The following is a 27,405-nucleotide window of genomic DNA, read 5'->3' as shown; positions in this document are numbered from 1 at the left end:
AGCTGGTACGTGTACAAAAAGTGCTTTAATATTAAGATTCTTATTTCTGATAAACTCATTGACCGCAGAGCAGTATGTGGATCAGCCCACCTAACTAAGCAGCTCTGGGTTTGAGAAGAAACTTTGAATCAATTACCTCTACTGTTTTTTATCACAAACGTTTGACGCGGTGGTGGTTGCCCCTTCCAGATCTAACCCCCTCCCCCTTTGACTCATAGGATCATAGGGCTAGAAAAAGATAATGGAGGTCACCCAGTACAACCCCACCCCAGTCTTTGCAAGATCTGCAACACAGGAGGCAGACACAAGCATCTCTGGCTGCTGAAATGCCTCCAACAAAGGGGAGCCCAGGACACCTTGAGGCTTGAACAGAATAGAACTTATCATTTGGGAGGTCCTCTTCAGGTTTGGGCTAATTCTGCTTTGAGCGGACCAATAGCTGGACCAATGGTCAATAAGACGGTTTCTGTTTGTGCTGTAGAGGGAAGTAGTGAGGGACAGCTGGGGCTCATCAAACCTGGTGTTAAAACCAGGAACGGGGAGAGGGGGCAGTTAAATGACTTTCCCAAATTCCCAAGTCCCCACCACAGCCTCTAACTAAGGCCAGGACAATGACCGTTGACACAGCGCCATACGCGCACAACAGCAAAGATCAGAAAACTAGCAATCAGAGCCGGATTGAGGTTTGATGAGGCCCTAAGCTACTGAAGGTAATGGGGCCCTTTAGATGTCCAGCTGTCCTTTGTCAACAACAAATTGTCGCTGTTTTTTTGTGTTGAATATATGCTATATGGTAATTTATGGACCTAATAGGTATCTAAAGCCATTTGCCCATTTGCAACCAGTCCATGCAGAATGTAGCCACCCTGTATATAGAAATGAGCAAACCAGTGATATTTTAGGGAGCAGGTGGGGCCCATTACTTACGTCATAGGAGCCTACACAACACAAAACACTGTTGCTGTAGGTAGGTTTTATTTTATTTGTTTTTCATCTTATATTTTGGAAATGCACATTCAGTTTGTTTCCCCTTTAAATGTTTTGGGGGGCCCCAAGAGAGTGGGCTCTAAGCTGTAGCTTGTTTAGCTTATACCTGGCACTGGTAGCAATAAGTGGATACCATGTATTGTACTGTTTCCCCCTGACTATCCAATATTGTTGTTGTTTAGTCGTTTAGTCGTGTCCGACTCTTCGTGACCCCATGGACCAGAGCACGCCAGGCACTCCTGTCTTCCACTGCCTCCCGCAGTTTGGTCAAACTCATGCTGGTAGCTTTGAGAACACTATCCAACCATCTCATCCTCTGTCATCCCCGTCTCCTTGTGCCCTCAATCTTTCCCAACATCAGGGTCTTTTCCAGGGAGTCTTCTCTTCTCATGAGGTGGCCAAAGTATTGGAGTCTCAGCTTCAGGATCTGTCCTTCCAGTGAGCACTCAGGGCTGATTTCCTTCAGAATGGATAGGTTTGCTCTTCTTGCAGTCCATGGGACTTTCAAGATTCTCCTCCAGCACCATAATTCAAAATCTATCCAATATAGAATCAAATAATTGCCAGAATTCAACAGTTTGACCCATTTCCTTGGTTCCAGTGGCTAATGACTCCTCTGGAAGAGGGGGGTCCAGGTCTTCCCCTGCCTCCATAATCCCTGATACATAGAGTCACGTACACCTCCCCCCTCCCCAGGGAGTAGGAAAAAGATAACAATGGACCAGACAACTATCCCGATACGATACGATACAATATCTTTATTGTCATTGTCCCTTGCGGAACAATGAAATTGAAAAATGACATAAAACTACCACAAAACTACATAAAACTACCACAAAACTACATAAAACTACATAAAAACTACATAAAACTACATAAAAACTACATAAAACATTCAAAAACCCCTAAAAAACTCTAAAACCCCATTTTAAAATACACTATACTACAGAGACCCCTTATGCTGCATTTAGAACCAGAATTGCATTAGCGTAGAAACTGTTTTTCAGGCGGCTAGTCCTGGCCTTTATAACCCTATACCTTCTTCCCTTGATGGAGTTTGCTGAAGCCAGGTATTCACAAAGCCCATCTTCAGGAAAACCCAGAGGGCAATGATTGATGTAATTAGTTTTATTGTTTTTGAAGGTGTTCAGGAAATGAATCTGGCTCATGTTACTGTGCAAGATTCCCTCCTTCTTAGTGACTCGTTGGTGATGTATTGATGATGCATCTGGAAATGTATTATGGGAAGGGGGGTGGGAAGGTCTTAAAAGTCCATGCAACCCCATGCCCAGGGTTCCTACTCTTTGTGTGTTTGAACCTTGTTGCAACAAATAAAGATCAGGTCTACTGACCGCTGTTTGCTTCTTTAACTTGGCTGGAGATTCTTTCTTTTGCTGACCAGGAGAGACCCGTGGGGAGTGGCATCTCAATGAGCTGGGCAGCGGAGTAAACCTGCACCCCGAATTTTTCCGTAACACTGGGAAGATACCCCATGTGGGAAAAGCAAAACTCTAATCCTAAACCTCTGCTGCTTTGTGAGATGCCTACCTTGTCGCTGAGCACAAATGGGTCGAAATGACGGCCACAAGACACCACCCGTGTCCAGTTGTGATCAGTTTCATCTGGGGAAAACTTCCTTGAAAAATCTTTCCAGCATTACAAATGGCAAAAGAGAGGCGGTCCCAGACACTGCGCTGGCTTCAGAATTTTCCCAGATAACATGCTCGAAAGCTGTTGGCAGATCCATATCTATTAATAATAAGATAAATCCATGTTGTCAACAAAAAGAGGAGCAAGATATTCACGTCCCTCTAGAAAACATTTCCCCGAATTGATAAATGACCACGGAAAGAGGCATGACAGGAACCTTTCATACTGAGGGCCACATTCCCTCAAAGATAATTTTCTGGGGGCCGCATGCCGGTAGCAGATGGGGACAGAGGCAAAAGTGTGTGAAGCAATGGATATAGAGAGCTGCCTTAACCTGAGCCAGTACTAGCTCAGTACTGTCTACACTGACTGGCAGCAGCTGTCTGGGGTTTCAGATAGGGGGCATCTCCCAGCCCTGTCTGGAGATGCTGGGGATTGAACCTTCTGCATGCAAAGCAGATGCTCTGTCCTTGAGACGCAGAAACTTAAGAAGCCTCAGACTGGATCTGACGGTTGGCTCATTTCTCTCAGTATAGTCTACACTGACTGGCAGCAACTCTTCAGGGTCTTTCCCAGCCCGACCTGAAGATGCCGGGGATTGAATTTGGGACTTCCTGCATGCAAAGCAGATACTCTACTCCCGAGGCATAGAGCTTCCTCCCTCAAAACATCAGAATTTCCCCGTGGTTCCAGGACCATTCAAGCAGAGTTCCCTGCCCTCGCTCAGCTGCCTTTCCTGGCCACGACTCATTGGTGTTGCCCTCCTGTGCTGACTTTCAGTAAACATCTCCTGCTGAAGCCCCACGGAGGCAGGAAAGTGGCGCTGAGCATCTGAGACACGCCACTGAGTTCGTCAATCACTGTTTCCCAAACTTGGGTCTCCAGCTGTTTTTGGACTACAGTTCCCATCATCCTTGACCGCTGGTCCTTATCGCTAGGGATGATGGGAGTTGTAGTCCCCAAAAACCACTGGAGAGCCAAGTTTGGGAAACACTAGATCAGAGGATTGTTGCCCTTTATTAGGCTACAGCTGCCTTTTTCTGTATCGCTCGAATGATGCCTGCTGCTCTTTGAACGTAAGGAGAGTTCTGAAGCAGGATCAGGCCAAAAGGCTCATCTCGTCCAGCAACCTCACAGCAGCCAACTGGATGCTTCTGAATAATAATAATAATAATAATAATAATAATAATAATTTATTTATACCCCGCCCATCTGACTGAGTTTCCCCAGCCACTCTGGGCGGCTTCCAATCAAGTGTTAGAAACAACATAGCATTAAATATTAAAAACTTCCCTGAACAGGGCTGCCTTCAGATGTCTTTTAAATATAAGATAGCTGCTTATTTCCTTCACATCTGAAGGGAGGGCATTCCACAGGGCGGGCGCCACTACCGAGAAGGCCCTCTGTCTGGTTCCCTGTAACCTCACTTCTCGCATTGAGGGAACCGCCAGAAGGCCCTCGGCACTGGATCTCAGTGTCCGGACTGAACGATGGGGGTGGAGACGCTCCTTCAGGGCCTGAGCTCAACAGCATCTCTCCCCACGTGATTTCTAGCAATTGGCATTCAGAAGCATCTTGAATCACTAGTCCCGTTCAATAGTCTTCTCCACGTCTAATCCTGCTTTAAAGCCATTCAAATTGGGTGGCTGTCTCTTATCTCCTGTGTGCGAGAGTGCCGCAGTTTAGCTATGAGCTTTGTGAAGGACTCATTGCCAGGACAGAGAGAGAGAGAGAGAGAGAGAGAGTGAGAGAGAGAGAGAGAGAGAGCACTTCTTGCTGGGCTCAGATTCCCCCTCATGTCTCTCGCCTCAGTGCTTCCTGTTAAGAGCTGTGGTACGAGAGGGCCATACGGACACACCATACAGGAAATGACATGGCTTTCGTTCCACAGAAAACACGTGGGCTGCTCTTTGCTACAAAAATGTGTCGAAAGAAGAGAGAGGGAGACAGAGGGGAAGAAGAGGTGACAGACCTTAACAGGCACAGCGTTCCCAGCCAGAGCACCAGAGGGCTAGTTGTGGGAGAACTGTGAGCCTCCATCCCCCACAGAGGATTGAAGGAAATGGAAGCCAAATCTCACCCCAGATTAGACGGCCGCTGGCTTTGCTTGGCGATGCTCTGGCTGTGTGTGGAACTAGCACAAACCACCATTGATGGTCAACAGGAAGGGAGACCTTGTTGCTCGTCAACTCTTGCCGGTAAGTTTGGAACAGAGTTTTCATATTCCTTAGGGTTTGGTGTTTTGGACTGCCTTGGTTGATAGCTCTTTTCTTGTAGCCCAGGGGAGTTCATAGAACCATAGAACGAGAAGTGTCATCTAGTCCAACCCCCTGCAATGCTAAAGAATGTCTGACTGAGATGGCACTCTGCATATGCTCCAAGGCCCTGTTGAATTTGAAGATTCTGAGGCTAGCTATTCTCGGAAGTAAAAGCCTAGTATTCTCAGAGGCCTCACTTCAGTTGTCCCACTGCAGCGTAGGAACATAGGACGGTCCATTCAGCTCAGTACTGTCAACACTGGGTGGCAGCAGCTCTTTGGGGTACCAGGCAGGGGGTCTTTCCCAGTAGAAATGTATGATCTTTACCCAGGTAGTCCCCAAATTATTGACTCAGCCTTTCGTAGGAACATAAGAAAGTGTTTAAACCAAGTCATGCTGTTGATCCATCCAGCTCAGTATTGTCTACACTGGCTGGCAGCAGCTTTCCAGGGTTTCAGACGGGGTCTTTCCCAACCCTCCTTGGGGATGTCAGGAACTGAACTGGGGACTTTCTGCATGCAAAGTTCTACCACTGAGTTCAGCCCTTCCTTTAAGATATAGGAACATAGGAAGTTGCCTTATACTGATCCATGCAGCTTAGCATCACTGATTCTGACTAGCAGGTATTTATCCAGAGCTTCAGACAGGTTGTATCTCCCAACCTTAGCTGGAGTTGCGAGGGATTAAACCTGGGACCGTCTGCATGCAAAGCAGTTGCACTCCTGCTGAGCTTAAATGTCAAATTGACATTCTTAAGCTTAGGAAACCAGCAGATGACTTGTGAAAATTATTCCCACCCCTCATTTTTCCTGCATCTTTTAAAAAACAACTGCAGGGGATCACCACTAATTTTCAACGTGAAGCTTAGGACATTGCCAGAGGCTTCAGCTAGGGTGTTCTTGTCTTGATACCCTGAAAATGAGCCCAATGGTTGGGAGGAAAGATACCATTGTGTTCGGAATGTGTCTTCCCATTTCCAAAGTCACGTCTCAGGGTTCAAGAGAACTATTGCATAACAAGCAACAGAAAGACCTCTTACATAAGACAGGCCAAGCGGTTCAGTGGTTAAACCAAAGTTCACTGAGATAATTTTATTTGTAATACTGAGAACTTCCTAAGAACTACACTTTGCCATAGCTGATGTAATGTCTAGCTATCCTATCCATCATACCTATTCTAGCCTGTCTACCTATTTTATATATCCTGTTTTTCTATCTTTGCATAACTTAACTATCCTCTTCACTATAAATGTCAACCTATCTGTTCAATCTATTTCATCTCCCTTTCTATTCTGTCAAATGCATTATCTGTCATTTTATCTGCCTTATTAGCTATCTTCCTATGCTATCCTTACCAATCTTGTCTACATTTTGTCTATTGACCCACATGCTAGTTTCTACCTATAATTCCATAACTTTACAATCCCATGCCTATCTGTCTATCCGATCTGTTCCTATTGTACCCTCTCCTTTTTCTCCATCTTTACAGAGCTTATCAGTCTTTTATATCCTTTTGTTTATTGACCTGTGTGCTGGTTTCTATTTTTTTTACACAACTATCCTAGCTACCATTTCTATATATCATTGTCAATTCATTAAATCTATTCTATTTACTTACAATATTCCAACCTGTCTTCTTATCAATACCTTCTATCCTTTTGTTTATTGAACGGTGTGAATTTTCTATCCATCTCTATATAATTTAATCTTACTTGCTGTGTATATCAATCTAGCTATCCAATCTATTCTACCTAGACTGCCAATCTTTCTGCCACCCAATCCTGCTGCCTCCTTCTTTTCTATCTTTCCAGGTCTTATTTATCGTGATGGTGATCAGTTTATTACGAACTCTTCACCTTAAGGTCCCAGGGTGGGTTACAGCATTAAAAGCAACATTAGAACAATTTAAAACAACTAATATTATCTATCATTTCACTATTGAGCCATGTGGTGGTTTAAACATTTCCCATTGACCAAAACATTGAAACCGCATGAGCTGAAAATAAGAATTATACACTACCAACATGCCTAACTTTCCGCTGGACAAAAGGGGTACATCTGGTGTAGTTCTTTATTGCCATAGACCACTAGGTGTCCATTTGCAAGCCTAAGTGGGAGCAATTAGTGCTGGGTTAGGCCATAATAATTTCATGAAAAGAGGGAGGGATTTGGGGCTGTTTCCAGGGGGCAGAAACATTTCCGTTTCCATACTGCTCCAATTGGTTTGGTAGTCAGCATCTTTCCCCTTCCCCCAGTAATGTCCCATTCCAAGGGATGGGCGTGTCATGATCCACAGGGATGTCTTCCACTAAGAATGATGGCCGAAACAAGAAGCGGCCAGTAGTTTGGCAAGGCTTCAGGACCACGGATAGCACCCCATAAGGCAAGACATGTCACCCAAGTCTTCTCAGCAAAGTCCTCAAGTAACCAGCTGAGGATTTATAGTAAGGCTAGGTAGTCATTAACTGGAATCCCCACCCCCTGAGTGCCCCTTCAGGCCAGTTAAGCGACCAGTGCCTTTTTCTGTAGCTGTTGGCTTCTTTGAGGCAATGGCGTTTCTGGCTCTGCTGGTCTTTGTTTGGGATAATAATAATAATAATAATAATAATAATAATAATAATAATAATTTATTATTTATACCCCACCCATCTGGCTGATTTTCCCCAGCCACTCTGGGCGGCTTCCAATCAAGTGTTAAAAACAATACAGCATTAAATATTAACAACTCCCCTAAAAAGGGCTGCCTTGAGATGTCTTTTAAAGATAAGATAGCTGCTTATTTCCTTCACATCTGAAGGGAGGGCGTTCCACAGGGCGAGTGCCACTACCGAGAAGGCCCTCTGTCTGGTTCCCTGTAACCTTACTTCTCGCAAAGAGGGAACCGCCAGAAGGCCCTTGGCGCTCGACCTCAGTGTCTGGGCTGAACGATGGGGGTGGAGACGCTCCTTCAGGTATAGTGGACCGAGGCCGTTTAGGGCTTTAAAGGTCAGCACCAACACTTTGAATTGTGCTCGGAAATGTACTGGGAGCCAATGCAGATCTCTCAGGACCGGTGCTATGTGGTCCCGGCGGCCACTCTCAGTCACCAGTCTAGCTACTGCATTCTGGATTACTTGCAGCTTCCGGGTCACCTTCAAAGGTAGCCCCACGTAGAGCACATTGCAGTAGTCCAAGCAGGAGATTCTCTTGATCTCCCAAGGAGTCTGTGAACCAGTGATCAAAGGCTGTCAAGAGAGATGTCCCTGTAGGGTTCAGCGGGGAGGCAAGCTCTGGTGCCCACCAACCCACACGGCATGGGCGAGGGTGTGGATTCATAATCTCCTCAAAGCTGCAGTTGCCGGAGGACTCAGAGTAGAGCCATTGAAGTTAAAGAGCACACTGGAAAGCCATTACGGCATAGTGGTTAGCATGTCGGAATAGGACCTGGGAGACTAGGGTTCAAATCTCCACTCAGCCATGGAGCTCACCACACGGCCTTGAGACAGCCAAAAGCTCTCAGCCTCACCAACTTCACAGAGTTATGAGGATTACATGAGGAGAGGGGAACAATGTACTCCTACTTGAGCTCCTTGGAGAAAAAGGAAGGATATAACTGTAATAAATAAAATAACTTAGGTTAACTGATTTCAATGGAGCGCTGTATTTTTCTCCCAGGGCCTCGGCTAAGCCACAGTGCCCATCATAGACTCAAAGGGGCAGCTGTAAAGAAATATCTATTTATAGTCCTCTTTCCTTGCTCACCTGGCTTGACCTGTGCTTTCTTCATGACCAGGAGTCCCTCCAAAATCCTGTGGCAAATGTGGTGGTGGGAAGTGCTGTAAGGACAAGCTATGCCATCAATGCCGGGCACTGCCAACATGCCCAGAAGGGCAGGAACTGAGATGTTCAGGTAACCCTTGCATCAATCCCTTCTTGCTCTAAGTCGCAGGCCTTCCACCTTGGGTCCTCCAGGTGTTGTGAGACTACAAGTCCCATCATCCCTAGCCAGCAGATCCAAGCGTCAGGGATGATGGGAGTTGTAGTCTAACAGTGTATAGAAGACAAGACAGACAAGAGGTAAAACCTAGCAAGGTTGAGGAGTCTGGCCTGGCAGAATGTGGTGGGCCAGGGGTTGGAGCCTGTCAGAATGTGATAGAGTAGGGGGAGGAGCCTGGCAGGGTGTAGCAGGACAGAGGGTGGAGCCTGGCAGGGTGTGGTGGATCTGAGGGCGGAGCCTGTGGGGTCTGCCAGGTTCTGAGCCTGAACAATAGGTGTGACTGACATCTAATGCCCTATAAAATATATTGTGGAAGGGGGAGAATTATTGGGTTGTCTTTGTTTTTATTTTTTCATTATGCATTTTGGGCGGGGGGTATATTGTAATCTTATGTTGTGAACCGCCCTGCAGTCGATGTGTATAAGGCAGTATACAAATTTTATACATAATAATAAATATGTTTTACTAGGGGTTTTTTGGAACAGCATACTGTATTGGCTTCTTTTAAAGTTCCGAATTGTTATACCATCTCACTCAATTTTATAGTTCGCCGCTTATTGAAAACTATTTTGTAGTGATTGTACACAGATTTACTAAGCAGAAATAGAGAAAATGTTGCTTTGTTAGAAAGAGTAAAAGCACAGCTGGGAGCCTCTCAGCAGTAAGTAACCACCTCCCCTCTTCCTTCTTCCAGGCACTATTGACTTCAGATATTTCTGCAGTCCATGCCCTAATGGAACTTTCTCTGATGCCAAAGGCAGCTGTTGCAGACCTTGGGCAAAGTAAGTCATTCTCTGCTTTGCAGCATAAATAATAATAATGCTATTTTATTATAGAAAGGGACGCGGGTGGTGCTGTGGGTTTAACCGCACAACCTAGGACTTGCCGATCAGAAGGTTGGCGGTTCGAATCCCCACGACAGGATGAGCTCCCGTTGCTCAGTCCCTGCTCCTGCCAACCTAACAGTTCGAACGCACGTCAAAGTGCAAGTAGATAAATAGGTACCACTCCAGCGGGAAAGTAAACGGCATTTCCGTGCACTGCTCTGGTTCGCCAGAAGCAGCTTAGTCATGCTGGCCACATGACCCGGAAGCTGGACGCTGGCTCCCTTGGCCAATAAAGCGAGATGAGCACCGCAACCCCAGAGTCAGTCACGACTGGACCTAATGGTCAGGGCTCCCTTTACCTTTTAATTTTATTATAGGAACATACCGAGAGAGACCATTGGTCCATCTAACTCAGTGTTGTCTACACTGACTGGCAGCAGCTCTCCAGGGATTCAGAGAGGAGACTCTCCAAGCCTGGAGACACAAGCAAAACCAATGCTCGACCACTAAGATGTGGCACACCTTGAGCGCATCACCCAAGTTCCAACCATCATTCTTTCCTTCCTTTGTAGCTGCAAGACGTTGGGGCTTCCAGTTCGACGACCAGGGAACACAACTCATAACGTGGAATGTGGCGACACAAGACCCGTCACCGTAGTTATGCAAACTGGTACGGTTCTGTTTTCTGGATCCAAAATGGGCCTAAAAGACCTACACATGGGAATCGCAGAGTTGTCTCCAACACGGTTCTACTCAAAGCAGACCTGTTGAAATGAATGAATGAATCTGTCTGTGGTGCCTGTTCGCTTCAGTGGGTCTACTCTGAGTACAGCTTGCACTGAATACAACACACAGGGAGAACATGGACACAGCGGGACTGGATTCCAATTATGGCTGTTGCCAAATCTCACACACTTGGAGACACACCTTTTTGACGCGGCCCATGCAGGGGGTGAAAATGGGAGGGTGACCTGGGTGTTATTCTGGGGACAGGAGCAAAGATGTCCACGAGGAGACACAGAGATGGGTGTTCTTGGGGCGCAGGAATGATGGTCCCGGCTAGCAAGAGAGTTCTCTTGCAGGTGGCAGCAAATATTAAAGACACATTTCGGTGTTTGTTTTGTTTTATATATTTAAGTTCATAAATACGCTTCAATATCACAATGTATAACAGGTCTTCTTCGTTGGCGATCACTCATAGCCGAGTAAGATTGTCTTCCATAAACACAGTTTTAACAGTGAGTCCGTAAGTGACTGTGGAGGCCAATTCTGGATCCACACGTCCTTCCACAGTGGGGACATTGGTTTCCGGGCAGGAGTTGATCATGGTGTAGATTTGCCAAGTGTGCCTTCCTCTTAGCACGTTTCTCCCTTTCGTCCTGAATTCGAGTATTTTCAAAGCCCATGACACCTTCGGTAAAGGCTGTCATCACTGCTTTATGTTAGTGCCTATCTGATCAATAAACCTGAAAACGAAGGGGGAGAAAAAAGATATTGTTAAATAAAGAATGTCCTAGAAACAGATATCATTAATTCATCTTTTACATTATTATGAGCCCATTAATAACAGAGTAAAGAAGAGTATATAAAATAATACCTAACTTTTAAAAAGAAAAAAGGGGGGGACACCTTTAAACAAATATTTTTTCTCCTTTTTTATAAGAAGATTTAAATCTGTAGATACTCAAGAAAGAAAATAATGACATAGATTAATATGAGAAAAAACCAATGAAAAGATCAATGAAATGGAGGGTTAGAAAATATAAATTATGAACACAGATTAATTACAGATAAATTACCCTCTTAAAATGCTATGTAAGATTAAAGTAATTCCAAATTCTATAAATTAAACTCTCAACCCAATTAAACTCCAATTAAATCAGACAAAATGGATTAAATATATGAGAATGAATTATACGGAGGAGTGTTTTCTTCAGCTTCCTTGTTTCGAAAATCTAGTGCTTGTTTGTAAAGCCTGCTGCAGAGAGGAGGGAGTTCTGCAGTGTCCTCACGCTAGGAATGAGGAATAAGGCGTCGGGTTCTGAGCTTATATAGGGCCTGGTGTGCTGGGATTGGCCCTTGGGAGGTCAGCTGATAGAATGCTCAGGTGGCTGGTATTGCAGCCTAGATGGCGCCCTTGAAGCCCATCTAGGGAGTTGGAGCTCAGCCAAAGTTCCGTCAACAGGTCTATGCAGCAGATTATTATTATTATTTAGCAGCCAGTCACTTTAATGTGTTTTTTTTTATTTATTTGAATGGTGTTTTATGTTTGAGTACTCCCCGGGTGTTTTATGATATGGTGGTAAAATAATGCTCTTATAAATACATAAATCTATGCACATTGATTCTTTAGATTCCACAGTGACGATGATCTTGACCATTGTGACAGCAATGGGCCTCTCTCTTCTCATCCTGCTGACGTTCTTTTTAATCATCTGCGTATGGACACAGAAGAAGAAACTGCCCCTGGTGGAAGGTCAGTGTAGCTTTTTGACCCCCTTCTGGTGCCCACCCAGAGTTCCCTCCTAACCTAGCCATGGCGGTATCAGTCGAAAGCCTAGTGCCAAAGGGCAAGCCGGCAGTAAATCACAGTGCTCAAAGTTGGCACTAATTAGCAAAAAGACGATCCTCACAGACTTGGCTTAGTGTCAGGCCTAATGAGCACAGCAGCTCGTCCCTGGGAGGTCTTACCCCAGGAATCAGTTGTTGTGACCGAAAGCCCCCACCTCCCCACAACTAAGTCCCCTCCTTTCTAGGCCTTTCCTCCAAGTAATCAGAGACTGAGCCTGCTTGCAGCCTGCTGCTCCTCCACCCATTTCAGCCCTCTTCTGGTTCTGGGAGACAAGCAGGGAGGGAAGCTTGTCACAGCAGAAGGGGGTGACACTTGCAGTTCTTCACCAGCCTGACTCATCTCTGCCTCTTGGCCTATCTTCCCCCTCTTCCTGTTTCAGCTTCTGCCTCCGATTCTGAACTTCTCTCTGCCACCGACTCTCCTAGCTCACTAAACCCTGTTACCTCTTCCAACACCTCTTCCTCCTCCTCCCAATCTTCTTCCTCTGACCACTCATCGTCACCCCACCACCAGTCCCCAGTCTCTGAGCCTTCTTCCCTTAGTGGGTCCCCAGCTGGTTCCCCACCACCACCATTCCTCTGCATCCAACAGGTCCATGACACCTGGACTATGCTAGCTTCCAGTAGGGTTGTGCTCTGGATCTGACCCAAGCCCGGATCCAGCACCAAATCACCCTGCATTGAGTGGAGAGACAGCCCCAGTCAACTCAGGTTGGGTTGTCCCACCCAGAGTGATCTGGCCCTGACAGAAGGTGGGCTGGTTATGAGGCAGAGGAGAAACAGAAGATGCAGGCAGTCCCTGCTTTGGCAGGGCTTCCTTGCAGGGAATGTGCTATCAAAGCAGCACCCAGCAGGATTGAACCCAGCACCTCCTTCCCCCTTCACCACAGGTTTAATTATTGCATGTCCTCATTTTTTGTGCCCATTCACCCATCCTTTCCTGGTTGGAGGGTACTCCACCTACCGCGTGACGGTAAAATTTACATTCATTGCTCCACCCACTTTGGCCTTTGGCCCCGCCCACCTCTGAGGCGTGCCACATTTCCCAGGAAGGAACATGGTCCTCAGACATCCCTCCTCCTTGTCTTACCGTTGGTACCTTTGTCCCGCAGAGCCTGAATCCGTCCGCCCTTCAAACTTCCTAGGATCTCATCATGAAGACACCTGCAGCTGCCAGTTCCCAGAGGAAGAGCATGGGGAGAACATGGACAAATGGAAGGCCTCACAGATCTCTTTGGCCCATTGAAAGAACTTGGGGCAAATCCACAAGCACGTGCAAAACTCGCCCCGCAATATCTAGGCGGCTGAACTATATGAACGGCAGCTATTCTCTTTCTTGTAGCATGATGGGGCTTGGGGCACCTGAGCTGTTTAGGTTGGCTCCTTCACTGCTACTAGCTGTCTCTAGATCAGATCACCTGCTCCACACCCTGTGACTATGAAAGCTTTCCTTGCTGGCTAGGGAAATCAGGCTATGAGGAAAGATCTCCAGGAGATGGCAATTCCAACCCCGCTTTCCCTATTCACCCATCCCCAGTTGCAACTGCTGGAACAAGCCACCCACCTCGCTTTCCTAGGCAGGGTTTGGAAGATGGAGAATGCAGGAGACATCCTCGTGCGTAGGGCAGCTGACGTCCAATTTTTTGTTTTACAAAAACACTGGTCCTATGAGTACTCCATGGGTATGGAGCCAGGGAAGGCGGGGCCAGAGGGCAGGGCGGAGTCTGGCGTACATTGGAGGTGGAGCCAGAATGTGATTGGGAGGGTTGTGGGCGGAGCCTTGCAGAATCTGACTTCCCAGACTTCCATTTCTGGTTCTCTGAGAGAGGAGGGTCATCTCCAACTACATTTCACTGGGAGCAGGCTAACTGAACTGAATGGACCTGAGCCAGTCTTGCCCATTAACTTCAAGGGATCTACTCTGAGCAGGATTAGCTCAGCTCAGAAGGCCATTTCACTGGTCAGATCAGCAATTGACCGGCCTGTTAGCAACCCTGTCTATGTATATTGGTGGGGGTGGCAAGACATGGAATGACATGCCCTTCATGCCTAGGTCACCCTTCCCTTGGTTGGCACCCTCCTGATGTTGTGGGCAACATCGCCCATTGTCCCTGACCGTAGGGTGAGGCAAGGTGTAGTCTAAATCATTTGGGGGTCCCTGGCTTGGGGCCCCCTCTCTAAGAGCCTCTCCCTGTTTGGTAAGCAAGACTCAGCTTAGAATCTGCAAAATGGCAATCTTAACAGGATTCCCCTGAGCTGTTTCCCACCCTCTGGCAAAATGTGTATCTCCAACTGGAGGCTGCCTGGAGGCTTTTCTGCTTATCTCACCACCCCCATAATGACGTCCCTCCTCACGCTCTGTTCTGGAGGCCGTTGTCGTGAGCTTTCCTTGTTTCGAGAAACCTGCTTTGGGAAACCTGAAGGCGTTTTTTTCTCTCTTTGACTCCGCTGCTTCTTCCACTGTTTCAAAGGGTGCAATTCTGACGCAAGGGAAGAAAGTTTGCTTTCATCGCCAAAGCAGCGGTGCCACCCCCATCTCTTAACGAGAATCGCCTTTTCTTTTCTTAATTTTTAGAAAAGGAAGAGGGGGAGGGACAACCCCAGAGCCTTGAGCTGCGCTTCCTTTGTGAAACTGACAATTCTCCGTTAAAACAATAAAGCTTCAGCTTCACTCGTTGCTTTCTTTCCGCTGCTAGTAAAGAGACTGTGGAAATTCGCGACTGTGATAGCGGGTGACCTCATGGGCACTTTCCCTTTCTCTGAAACGCCCTGCAACGGAGTGCGTGCCTCTTTAAAATGTTTTCAACCGTTCGCCGTGACTCACGGCTTCAGGTGTTTTCCCCACTTGAATTTCAGGACCAGTCTGAAGAAAGGATGGTTTTGTTACCCGGCTGGAAGCTGGGGGTGTGCTTTGCGCACTCTCAAAGAGCTTCTTTCAACCCTGCTCAGATTCTGAAGATGCGTTAATCTCCCAAAGGTGGGGCTGGCATTTCCACAAGGGGGGCGGGGGGGGGGGAGAAAAGCAATAAGGTGAGGAAGGAGAGGCTACAGTCCGGTGCATGCATGCAAAAGGCCTCTGGTTCAATCCCCAGCATCTCCAGGCAGGGAGGGGAATGACCCTGTCCAAAACCCCAGAAAGCTGCTGCCAGTCAGTGAAGACAATACTGGTATGACTTGGGATAAGCAGCTGCCTGCGTTCCTATGAAAGGTGGAGTTAACAGTTTGGGCACAACCTGAGTAAAGATCATACGTTTCTATTGGCGTTTTGTTAAAGAGAGGATTTCATGGTGCGAGGTCACAAGCTGGACTGCTGGCTTACACAGAGGCCCAGTAGGGGCAGCTGGCCAGGCAGGGTGCGTCACTGGCCGCAGCTCAGTGGTGGGGCATCTACTCTGCGTGAAGAAGGTCCCAGGTTCAATCCCTGGCATTTCCAAGTAGGGCTGGGAATGTCCCCTGCCTGAAACACTGGAGAGCCTCTACCCATCAGCTTACACAATGTTGAATTAGACATGCCAGCGGTCTAACTTGTATAAGGCAGCCTTATGTGAAGGGACGTAACACGGTGACAGAGCATGAACTTTGCATGCAGAAGGTCCTGGGTTCAATTATAAACATCTTCAGGAAGAATTGGGAGACATCCCTGCCTGAAGGCCTGGAGGGGCACTGACAGTCAGTGTAGAGGATGTATTGATTGGCAGCAGCTCTCCAGAGTGTAAGACGGACAAGGAACCCTCCCATCAACAGTGACCTGATTCCCTTTTGCCTGCAGTTGCCAGGGCAGTGGCATAGCGTGGGGTGCTGGGGCCGGGGCAGGGCAATTGGGTGGACTGGGCAGCTGGGTGGAAGCATGATTCCCTTTTGCCTGCAGTTGCCAGGGCAGTAGCATAGCGTGGGGTGCTGGGGCCAGGGCAGGGCAATTGGGTGGACTGGGCAGCTGGGTGGAAGCATGATTCCTTTTTGCCTGCAGTTGCCAGGGCAGTGGCATAGTGTGGGTTGCTGGGGCCGGGGCAGGGCAATTGGGTGGACTTGGCAGTTGGGTGGAAGCATGCACCAGGGGTGTGTGTGTGTGTGCTGAGTGCAAGACACATGGCTGCCGCTGCTGGTGGTAGTTGGCTGTGCACCTTCTCGGCTTGGCGGCTCTGCTGCCTCCCAGCTCGGCATGTAGACATCCCTTTAAGGGCCATAAGGAGAAGGTGGCACCACCCCAGGCCCGAAAGCCTGGCCCGGACGTGACTTGCCTCCCCGTGGCTCTGGAAGGCATTGGGAGCTCAGCCACATGCCCTCAATAGGAGAGCCTGTTGTGGGGGTGCCTGGTTGTGCCCCTCTCAGAATTTTGTGCCCCAGGCCACTACCCCTCTGCCCCTCCCCCATGCTATGCTGCTGGAGCTGGGATTTGGGAATTCCTGCATGCAAATAAAAAGTTCTACCCTGTACTCTACATCTGGAGGCAGAGCATAGCCATCTGATATCCTTCTCTATGAATTTTATATAATTCTCTTTAAAGCTTCTAGGTTGGTAGCCATCACTCTGGGTAGTTAGCATAAGACAATGCAGAGTTGGGAGGGGAGAGTTTCAGAATTGCCAGGGGCTGATGTAAGCAAGAGGAAAAATATTGGCGTCTTAGGAAGCAGTTTGCAAGCACAACGTGGGCTGGCAGTCTGAATCCAACGCTGGCTGCCATGGGAGAGGCAGGACCCTCCTGGAATGCAAAGCTTTCCACCCATCCTAGGCTCAAGGTTGTATATGTGTGCCAATAAACGATGTATCATAAAGACACCACAGTCCCTGCTGTGCCTCGTTGTCCAAAAGGAAACACAGACCTTGGTAAGGGCACTTGGTAGCCCTGGAATCTGGCATTGTTCAGAGATTGGGGTGGCATGCAACCATATTACTCATCTGCTAGTTCAGTTGGTATAGAGCATGAGACTCTTAATCTCTGGGTTGTGGGTTTGAGCCCCACGTTGTGCAAAAGATTCCAGCATTGCAGGGAGTTGGACTAGATGACTCTCAAGATCCCTTCCAACTCTACAATTTGATGATTCTGCGATTCTGTGCTCTGCTCAACGAATGATCAAGCAGGGCGTTAATGCATGTCCCACATCACACAGGGAAGGAAAGAGAGCAAGGGTGTCAGTTTCCATCATGCTACTGCCACCCCAACCCTGAATATCAGTCTCAAAGGGAAGGCACAGGAGTCAAGCAAAATCCCAGAATTAATCTAGGTCTTGACTATGGGCAGATGCATGTTTTTTTACACCATGTTTTCTTTTCTTCTTGTCTCGAGAGACAATGGAGTGCACCTCCAGAGGTGAAGTCAAACCTCTGCCTTAGCAGCACCGAAATGACCTCCCTAGGGTGCAAGCCTGGGCAGTTTGGTCCTGGGCTGCCCAGACAACAAGATCCTCCCTCCCAGCCTCGCTGATGCAGTCCAAGGAAAGCAGAGCAACAGATTTGGCACCAGCTTGGCTGCAACCGTCTTAGCGACTCCACTCCGGATTTGTGTCGGGTTTACTTGTTATTAGCCTTTTCTTCTCCCTTAAAACATATCAAGAATAATTTGTGTAAAAGAAAAACAAAAAACCCAACACCAATCATTTTTGACATCCTATAAGGGATGCCACAGATTCCATTTTTAGAATTGCTGAAAGAAGTCAAGGACCGAGGTTGCTTTGGGGTTTTTTTTTTCTCGTCGTCCTTTATAGGAAAAAGAAGGAGGGCTTTGGAAATACACAAGCGATCTTGCTTTTAGGAGCCCCGGTGAGAGAGCTGCTTCTCTTCAGGGAGGGATTCGCCACTGCTCTGGCCCGCTGCCAAGGCCTTGCCACTCTCCCCGGGCATCTTGGAGTAATTCATGAGCTGGCGCAGCGGCTTGGCTTGCTCCTGGGAGGCCGGGAGACTTGGCGGGAGGCTGGATTGGAGATGGAGGGAGACCATCTGCGAGCTGGTCAAGGGGCTGCCTGCCCCGTTCCCGCTGGCCGCCAGGAACTTGGACCCAAACGTTTGCTGGAACCAAGCCGCATAGGACCGGTCCTTGGAGGGCGCTCCGGCAACAGCAAGGCCAGCGGCTCTGGCCCTCTCGTCGTCGCCCTCGGCCTCCGGGTGCCTGTCCGAGGCCGGCGGGACATGCTTGACGATATACTGGTTGCCGCTGCTGCAGACTTGGTTGCCCCGGAGGATGGTTTTGACGGACGGGCAGCAGGCGAGGTTGGGCACGATGGAGATCTGGATCTGGGGCATGGGCAAAGTGTTCCTGGGGACACCCCTGCTGGGCACGATGGTGACCCCTTCCGAGTGGGCTGGCGCCTCGCCCTTGGCTGGCTTCTCCGGAGGTTTGACCGGCTGCTTCTCCGCCGGGCGCCCGGGGCTCATGTTGTAGGTGCTGTTGCAGAAGCTGCTGTTCTCGGCGAGGGACCGGTGGCTCCTGAGAGAGCGGAGGGACGTCCTGCTCTTGGTGGGCCGCGACTGGTTGCTGTCTGTGCCCACCCCGCTGTACAGCAGGGCAAAGTGGCAGAGCGACTCCAAGGGCAGTATGTTCTGAATCTTCTGGCTCTTGGTGAAAATCTCGATGGCCAGATCTGGGAAAGGCCCACAAAGAGAGAGACAGAGAGTCAGGAATAGGGGTGGTGTGGGGAGAGACCCAATGCAGTTTCCACCTTTAAGGGCAACTTACCTGGTTCTTGTTTCTGAAACGCAAAGCCCAAAGCTAGCTATGTTTCAGAAACTGGACACTGAGGTCCAACTCCGAGGGCCTTCTGGTGGTTCCCTCGCTGCAAGAAGCCAAGTTACAGGGAACCAGGCAGAGGGCCTTCTCGGTAGTGGCACCCGTCCTGTGGAACGCCCTCCCACCAGATGTCAAAGAGAACAACAACTACCAGACTTTTGGAAGACAACTGAAGGCAGCCCTGTTTAGGGAAGCTTTTAATTAATTTTATAATGAATGATTTTAGAGTGTTGTTTGTGCTGTACTTTTGTACTGTTTTATTGTTGTTAGCCGCCCTGAGCCTGGCTTCAGCTGGGGAGGGCGGGATATAAATAAAATGTATTATTATTATTATTATTATTATTATTAATGTTTGATGCATTACTGTATTTTAATATTTTGTTGGAAGCCGCCCAGAGTGGCTGGGGAAGCCCAGCCAGATGGGTGGGGTATAAATAATAAATAATAATAATAATAATAATAATAATAATTATTATTATTATTCTGATTGGCAAGCCAAGAGGCTCAGTGGTTTAGACCAAAGTGCCACCCGCTCCTCCCTAGGAGCCGGTCTACAGCCACCTGGGCACCAACACTGGTCAAAGGAGAGCTTCACAAAGAGTGCCAGGTCCAGCTGGCTGGAGCTGGTACTTTGGATGGGATGGTCGGCAGTCGAAGCCCTCCTGGGAGCTTGGGTAATTGCCTGACAGCGCCTATGCCTGGCGCTGGGTCCCCTACACAGCTATAGAAGCTATGGGAGCCCTGGGCACCTGGTCAACTCTGTTCATGGAGGAGTAGGCTTGCTTCTGTGCTCCTGAACCCTTCCATGGCTGCTCAGCTTTGCTTACCCAGAGTCTCGTTCACCACCGTGGGAATAATGCTTTTCAAGGCGCTGCAGTTGGTGTGCAAGGCAGGGTTGGCGTTCATCTCCAGGAGCCAGACCTGATTTAAAAGGAAAAAATGGGGGAAATGTTATGTACTGAAGTTCTCACCCTGGGTCAGCAGGGGGATACTGTAGATAGTTATGCAAATGAAGGATCAAAAGTGACATTCAGTGATTGGATAGTTTTAGAAAGTTGCTACAGTAACGTTGTACTGGAGCTCTATATAAGCAGGCTGACTGAGCTCTTCAGTTCTGTTCTGGCCTCTGAATAAACAAGAGCTGTTTGAAGAATCGCTGTGTCATCTGATATGTTCACCCATAACTTAACAGGAAACACATTTGTTTCTTTGCATACAGGCTGAGTTACCAGATCTCCAGCTCTGGCCCTGAAATCCAGGCTGCAAATCAGGGCTGACGTGTGCGTCTAGTTTAAAGCTTCAGGATCCACTGGATCCTGCTTTTGAATCCTGGATCTAAGTCTCTGCAAGAGAATTATTGTGCAACAACACAGGTTTGTTTGTTTTTTAAAGAAAGCACGTGGCTCCCTACAAATCTTGGAAACTGTAGTTTACCCCTCATTGAGCTATAATTCCCAGCACCCTTAACAATCTAACATTTCTAGGATTCTTTGAGGAAAGCGACGTGCTTTAAAGGCATGTGTGTGATCCCTGTTTTGTTGATCCTGGATAATTCACTTGGTTAGAACATGGTGGTGATAATGCCAAGGTTGCAGGTTCAATCCAGCTACATATTCCTGCACTGCAGGGGGTTGGACTAGATGATCCTCAGGGTCCTTTCCAACTCCACAGTTTAATGATTCTGTGTTCTGTTTCCCCACAATTTGTTTCCGTTTTCCAATTTGAACAGTCAAAATGTTTTATGACTGCCACTAGGGGGCACTAAAGTCATTTCTATTTTCTCTCGTAACCGCCTCCCCCCAAAATATCTTTCCTGTTGCAACAGAGGCTATATAAACAAGTTCAAGGAAGCTAAGGGTTTAAGGGGAAAGTTCCAGCCATATATTTCTGCAAGCAGTGAAAAAAATGAGCAGTGCAGCGGTGGATTCAGGAGAGCGGTGGCTTTCTTGGAAGTGTGAAAAATATCCACAAAACATTTGACTCATATAGAATTGTTTTTATTCATATGTAGTTTGAATTAATCATAAGTGGCTATAATTTATTTAACTGGGTGCTGAAGATAATGAAGATTATGATGTCCTTTGACCTCATGGCCTGAATATCCAGTTTTAATTGCTGTGTTGTTTTAACGGGGATCTTCTATTGCACATTTTCATCATGGCCATTTAATGTTTAAATAGGATAGTTTTGCTGTGGGTTTTGCCTACGATATATATATTTAAAATAATTCCGTATTTTGAACAATGCAGTGCAATTGTTTTTTGTGTTTGTGTTTTGTAAACTGCTTAGAAAACATTTGGGCAATACATGGCATATAAATCATATATCCACCTAGGTCTTACACAGAGTAGACTGAAAGTAACAGACCCAAGTTTCTCATGTTCATCAATTTCAATGTATCTATTATGAGTAGGGCTAAAATAGAACACAAATCTCTCTTCTTGTATTTCTCTATTAATAATCATTGGGTTGTGAGCAACAAGCCCTACTCAGAGTATGCCCATTGAAATGAATGGACCTAAGTTAGTCATACCCATTAGTTTCAACGAGTCTACTTTGAGTGGAACGAAAATGGGATAAAATCCATTATTATGATCAATCATCAAAGAGTTGTAGTCAACAAACATTTACTCTGAGTAGACCCACTGAAATCAAAGTGTGTCGTGGTCCTTAATTTCAGTGGGTCAATAATAAGAAAAGTTCATTGACCTATATTATTATTATTATTATCCTATAGAGCTACCTGGATTTCAGAAATAGCCTTTGCTCCATGAATTTGCCTAATCCTCTTTCAAAGCCATCCAAATTGGTGGCCATCACTGCCTCCTGTGGCAGGGAGTTCCGTAGTCCAACTATGCACTATGTACGTCCGGAATCTTCCAACATTCAGCTTCACTGAATGTCCACGACTTCTAGTATACCCACGCCATATAACGTCCGGAGGCCAGCAGCGGGTGGGTCCAGAGGGACAAAGTGCGCAAAGTGACGAGTGCAAATTCCACCTCTGGTTTCTACACGCCCCTTTCAATCCTCCACCCAGGAAAGAAAGAGGCATGATCTGAGTTCAAGGACACATTCCAGCCAGGCCAAAACTCTCAGGGCAGGTGTGAAGCAAGGCTGGTGGTGAGGGGATGTGGCTGGGCAGAGAGACCCGGAGGCTCACCCCATGCAGCCACCATTTCTAGATCTATGGGTTCATTACCCATCAGAGAAGTCCCTCAGCTGTCCTCCTCAAGCCCTGACTCTGGAGACTCGCGCCTCTCGATCCGCGGCCCACTCAGCCGAGGATGCGGCCCCGTGACTGTACCTTGAAGTCTTCGTCGATTAAGAAGTCGCAGCCAATGAGATCAAAGTAGCCCATCTTGCACTCCAGCTTGGACTTGACCGCCAGGAAACACTGAAGCATAATCTCTTTCATTCTCTTCTGAAAGACACAGAAGGGCGGCATGATCCCAGAAAGATTCCCCCTGCCCCACAAGACCTCTTGCGAGTCAGGGGCAGCCACAAAAGATCTAGATTAGAGGATCCGCTTATGTGCAGTCCTCAGATGGTCCCCAGCTCAGCCCTACTCAGAGTAGACCCATTGGAAGTCACAGACGCTTGCCCACTCATGGTTTATATTTATTTATTTTTACACCCCAACTTCTTCTTCCCTGAAGGAACTCAAGGTGGCATACATAGTCCTCCCCCACCCTGTTTTATCCTCACAATGACCCTGCGAAGTAGGCTAGGCAGAGAGAGACAGTGACTGGCCCAAGGTCATCCCCAGTGAGGTTCATGGCCGAGAATAATAATAATAATAATAATAATAATAATAATAATAATAAATTTTATTTATACCCTGCCCTCCCAGGACAGAGCCAGGCTCAGGGCGGCTAACACCAGTAAAATTACAGTAAAATCATGAAAACCCAATTTAAAATACAGGTTAAAATGCAATTTAAAATGCAGCCTCATTTTAAAAGTAGCCCATAGATCAAAACCATAAGCTGAGGGAAAACATAAGGGTCAGACTGAGTCCAAACCAAAGGCCAGGCGGAACAGCTCTGTCTTGCAGGTCCTGTGGAAAGATGTCAAGTCCCGCAGGGCCCTAGTCTCTTGTGACAGAGCGTTCCACCAAGTTGGGGCCAGTACCGAAAAGGCCCTGGCCCTAGTTGAGACCAATTGAACCACCTTGCGACCTGGGACCTCCAAAATGTTGTCATTTGTGGACCTTAAGGTCCTCCACAGGGCATACCTGGAGAGGCGGCCCCATAGGTACGTGGGTCCTAGGACAAGAAGGGATTTGAACCCTGGTCTTCCAGGGCCTAGTCCGACACCCAGACCACTACACCACACCAACTCTCAATGGGACCTAATCCATTTCAATGGCTTTTTACTCAATTCAAAGAGCTTCTCTCCATGAGCAAGAGCGGCCCCCACCATTTCCCGACCCCCTTTCCCTACTTTCAGAGGAGGCACCCATTCTGTGTCATGCCACGCCCCGACAGCAGCCATTTTGTGTTAGACTGAACCCTCAACGGCAGCCATTTTGTGGCTGGTGTCCAGGAGCACTTTCTCAACATCCCAAGATGCCCATTGGCAGGTACGGTCATATGGGCATCTGCACCAATCAAGTTCCACGAGGCTCTCCAATTGGGTCAGCTGGTGGCGTTGGCTTATGCGGTCCACTGGGGGCATAATGGTTTAGAGCAGGGGTCAGCGAACTTTTTCAGAGAGGGGCCGGTTCACTGTCCGTCAGACCTAGTGGGGGGGGGCAGACTATATTTTGAAAAAATAAATAAAAACGAACAAATTCCTGTGCCCCACAAATAACCCAGAAATGCATTTTAAATAAAAGGGCACATTCTACTCATGTATAAACACCAGGCAGGCCCCACAAATAACCCAGAGATGCATTTTAAATAAAAGGGCACATTCTACTCATGTTGATTCCCGGACCCTCCACGGGCCGGATTTAGAAGGCGATTGGGCCGGATCCGGTCCCCGGGCCTTAGTTTGCCTCAGCCCAACCTACCTCACAGGGCTGTTTCAGGGATTAAATAAGAGGGAGGGGGAACCAGGGGATACAAATACAATAAATAATAATAATAGAGAAACAGTGGAGCAGCGTGACAGCCTGATCCTGGAGAACTGGCTGCAGATGCTGCTGCAGCAGCTGTGGGATGGGCAGAAGCAGTGGCGTAGCGTGGGGGGTGCAGGGGGGCCGGGCGCAACATCTGGGGGGGGGGGCGCTTGCACTCGCAGCTCTCTGCCCCTACCTGGCTCACTCACTCTCTCTCACTACAGTGCTGGCTGTGCGAATCCGATCCGAGCCGCCGGGTCGCCGCCCAATGTGGAGGGGAGGGTGCCAGGCGTGCGGTGCGGAGAGAGAGCGAGGGACTATCTGGGGCAGGGACAGTGCAGCGGGGCCCCCCGCAAATTACTTGCCTTGCCCCGGGTGCTGACAACCCATGCTACGCCACTGGGCAGAAGGAAGTGTGGAAACTCACAGTGAACCCATTGAAGACCCAGTCCTTGGGGAGCCCTTTGATGTGCCTGAACCTCTCGTTGACGTAGTTGTTGAAGCGCTCCATGCGCCACACGGTCTCCTCCTTGACGTGGCTGTACATTGGACTCTTCTTCTGAACGTACTGCGGGGAGTTGGCAGAGAAAAGAGGCGCCCTTGTTAGGGGCCGTGCATTGTAGCGCTGGATCTGTGCCTCCCCTCCCGAGGGCAAGGGTCTGGGCAACGAGCAAGGGGGTTTGTAGGACGGGGAGCAGGAGGGTGGGCAAGCAAAGCAAGTGGGGGGGGGGAGGCGCTAGGATTCCTTATAAGAACCTAAGGTGGGATCAGGCTAAAGTCCCATCTAGCCCAGCCTCACATTAGCCAAGCAGATGCCCCAATGGGAAGCATAGCTGTCAACTTTTCCCTTTTCTTGCAAGGAATCCTATTCAGAATAAGGGAATATCCCTTTAAAAAAGGGAAACGTCGACAGCTATGCTGGGAAGCAGGACCTAAGCGGCACAGAAACTCTCCCATCTTGTGTTTCCAAGGAACTGGAATTCAGACTGCATTCAGAAGTGGAGTTTGGACACAGCTGTCATGGCCAGGAATCTAACCCGCCATGAATTTCTCTTACCCCCTCCCCCCTCCACTTTAAAGCCATTCAAGTTGGTGACTGCCGCTACTTCTTGACGAAGTGGATCCCACTGTTTAACCAGGTGCAGGGTGCTTGTATTGACTGATTATTTCAGCTCTTACAACCCATCCTTCCTCCTTGAATGGAGCCCAGAGCCACAAGACAATAAAACCACATTAAAAAGAGAGAGAGATCAACATTTGACATATGTTTGATGCTTTGAATCCCTTGGATTCCACCTAATTTCACTCAGATTTTCTGTGGATTCAATTTGTTTTAACGCTGGCTGAAAAAGAGGGGCAGAATTTTCTGCAATTTCTCTCTCTCTCTCCCTTCCGCATAATATGAGAACCCTAAGGGTTCATCCAGTAGCCCTCCAAATGGTGTAGCATTAAAGCCGCTAGCACACTTGCAAAGCTAAACAGGGTCTGGTCTGGTTTAAAATTGGATGGGGAACCGCACGTTGAGATTCCTGCATCGCTAGGGGTTGGACAGGATGACCCTTGAGGTCCCTTCCAACTAGTCTATAATTCTATGAAGCTGAATATTGGGAGATTCAGGGCAGACAAAAGGTCTTCTTCATGTGGCCCAGAACTAAGTGGAGGAATTAATTGCCCAAACAGATAATGACGGCTTTAAAAGAGGACTGGGCAAATTCATACGGGATGCTCCATGATGCATTATGATTTACTGTTTACAACTATATTACGATGTTCTTGTTTCAAGCTGCCCAGAGAACTTTTTTTTTATTGGGTGCACATGCAAATATTGTCCATAAAATAAAAGGCGTGCGGACATAAATCTAGGAACCTCAATCAAACAGGCAGTTTTCCAGAAAACAAAGGGGTGAATCTTCCACAGACCTTCTGTTTACGCATTTCTCAGCGAAGGGGCAGCAACAGGGGGAGCCTCCAGGTCTCTCCTCTTTGATTCCATCCACCTGGCGGATCCCCACTTCTTAAATATGAAAATTCAAACCATTCCCTCCTCGCTCCCACCCACTCAGGTGGGACACAATTGGGGGCGGAGAGGCAGATTTCTGTGCCGCCGTCGCCACCTGCTCTGCCATGAATTTCCTGGCCTCCTCCCCACCCCCCGCCGATGAGATTTGCAGGTACTCTTTTGAATAACAACACCTGGCCCTCATTTCATGTCCTTTGTGGCAGCGGGGTCTCTCCGGAGCCAGCATGGCACCGCCGCGCTCCAAATCCCAAGCTGAGCAAACAGCTCTGTTCAAGGCAAAAAAACCACACACAAGGCGCCCATCTTGCCAAAGCCATTAAGCTGCAGGAAGGCGATACCAAGTGGGCTGGGCTGGCAGGGATAACATAAGCTCCAGCTGTCCCTGTTTACCAGGGATGGATGGCCCTTGTTTTCTGGTGCCCGTCCTTGGAGCGAGAAGAGAAATCAATTCCTGTCTGTGTTTCTCCTCTGGGGCGAGTGTGACGTATTTGATAACAAATGGGGGAGCCTTATAATCAAAAAGCCCCATTTCAGGCCTTGCTCCAATCATGCCTCTTGCTCAAGAGGCCTCAGAAAACTATTTATGAATTATTTCAAAACATCTATATGCCGCTTAATCGTAAACGCCCTGCTCTCAAATCAACACCTCAAAGCGGTTTGCAAAATGTTACCTGGCAAAATGTTACAAAAACGCCAAATTTAAATCTCTCTCATCTCACCCAAGCCCTCGAAGGGAGACGGATGAATTTCCACGCCTTTCCTGCACATAGAAATCTAGATGGTCAAGGGGGTAGGTATCGTTTATGGCACGGGTTGTGAGGAACCTGTGGCTCTCTGGACATTGTTGCTGCTGTTAATAATGGTAATAATTAGTACTAATCAGCTGCCTCCTCACTCCAGGGGCCCCAAGCGACTTACAAACACAAAACCAATCACAACAGGGACAGCAAATAAAACCTAGAAGCACCTCTGTAGGAATAAAAGGCAGGTCTGACAGATCCTGCTCCTGCCGAACTCCAACTCCTATCACCCCTGAGCAAAAGTGATGCTGGCTTGAGGCTGACAGATTCAAACAATGTATTGCAGGCCGCAGGTATTGTCATATATTTTGATGACCTTGGCTTAGCTACTTAAATTTAGCACCTGATGTTTTTGAGGGCTAGGTTTAGAGACGGGCGAATCTTTCCATTTCAGTTTCCCTCAATTTCCTGCTTTTTGCAATCTAAATATCAGTTCTTCAACTTCCCGCATTGATTTGCAAATACCTTCTTCTTCTTCTTTTTTTAAAAAAAGAAAGTTCTCATGGAAACTCACCAGCATTTTAGTCTACA

The 27,405-nt window shown here is 47.8% G+C and overlaps 2 protein-coding genes and 2 long non-coding RNA genes across 9 annotated transcripts in view; 2 read left to right on the top strand and 2 right to left on the bottom strand.

Annotated features, from left to right (window-relative positions):
* Positions 1-4,511: 4,511 nt before the first annotated feature.
* Positions 4,512-17,044, top strand: TNFRSF18 (TNF receptor superfamily member 18). 2 transcript variants are annotated; one of them, XR_014514552.1, is made up of 7 exons: positions 4,512-4,835; positions 8,667-8,783; positions 9,565-9,652; positions 10,270-10,367; positions 12,051-12,173; positions 13,381-16,147; positions 16,248-17,044. XR_014514552.1 is itself a non-coding variant. In XM_083454343.1 (6 exons), the coding sequence occupies exons 1-6, from the start codon at positions 4,700-4,702 to the stop codon at positions 13,512-13,514; spliced, it is 696 nt and encodes a 231-aa protein (XP_083310469.1). In that variant the 5' UTR covers positions 4,512-4,699; the 3' UTR covers positions 13,515-17,044. The 2 variants fall into 2 exon arrangements, 1 of the variants encoding a protein (XP_083310469.1); XM_083454343.1 differs by having other exon boundaries at positions 13,381-17,044.
* On the bottom strand, positions 10,816-13,473 carry LOC310684029. The gene is made up of 2 exons (XR_014514667.1): positions 13,359-13,473; positions 10,816-11,163 (listed from the first exon to the last, which is right to left on the bottom strand). It is a non-coding gene; the product is annotated as an uncharacterized lncRNA (long non-coding RNA).
* Positions 17,045-17,936: 892 nt separating the features above from the next.
* TTLL10 (tubulin tyrosine ligase like 10) overlaps positions 17,937-27,405 on the bottom strand; it is a 200,223-nt gene continuing 190,754 nt past the window's right edge. For all 5 annotated transcript variants that reach the window (XM_083453766.1, XM_083453767.1, XM_083453769.1 and 2 more), the window contains 4 exons: positions 24,482-24,622; positions 22,297-22,413; positions 19,817-19,910; positions 17,937-18,843 (listed from right to left, as the gene is read on the bottom strand). In XM_083453766.1, the coding sequence (XP_083309892.1) occupies positions 18,014-18,843; positions 19,817-19,910; positions 22,297-22,413; positions 24,482-24,622 (1,182 nt within the window). In that variant the 3' untranslated portion in view covers positions 17,937-18,013. The remainder of the gene's footprint in view (positions 18,844-19,816; positions 19,911-22,296; positions 22,414-24,481; positions 24,623-27,405) is intronic.
* Positions 19,837-20,787, top strand: LOC310684015. Its single transcript, XR_014514654.1, has 2 exons — positions 19,837-19,952; positions 20,215-20,787. It is a non-coding gene; the product is annotated as an uncharacterized lncRNA (long non-coding RNA).

This window comes from Podarcis tiliguerta (genome assembly GCF_965153285.1).
Source record: "Podarcis tiliguerta genome assembly, chromosome: 8".
NCBI classification, from domain to species: domain Eukaryota; kingdom Metazoa; phylum Chordata; class Lepidosauria; order Squamata; family Lacertidae; genus Podarcis; species Podarcis tiliguerta.
This window is presented reverse-complemented; position numbering and strand designations above follow the sequence as displayed.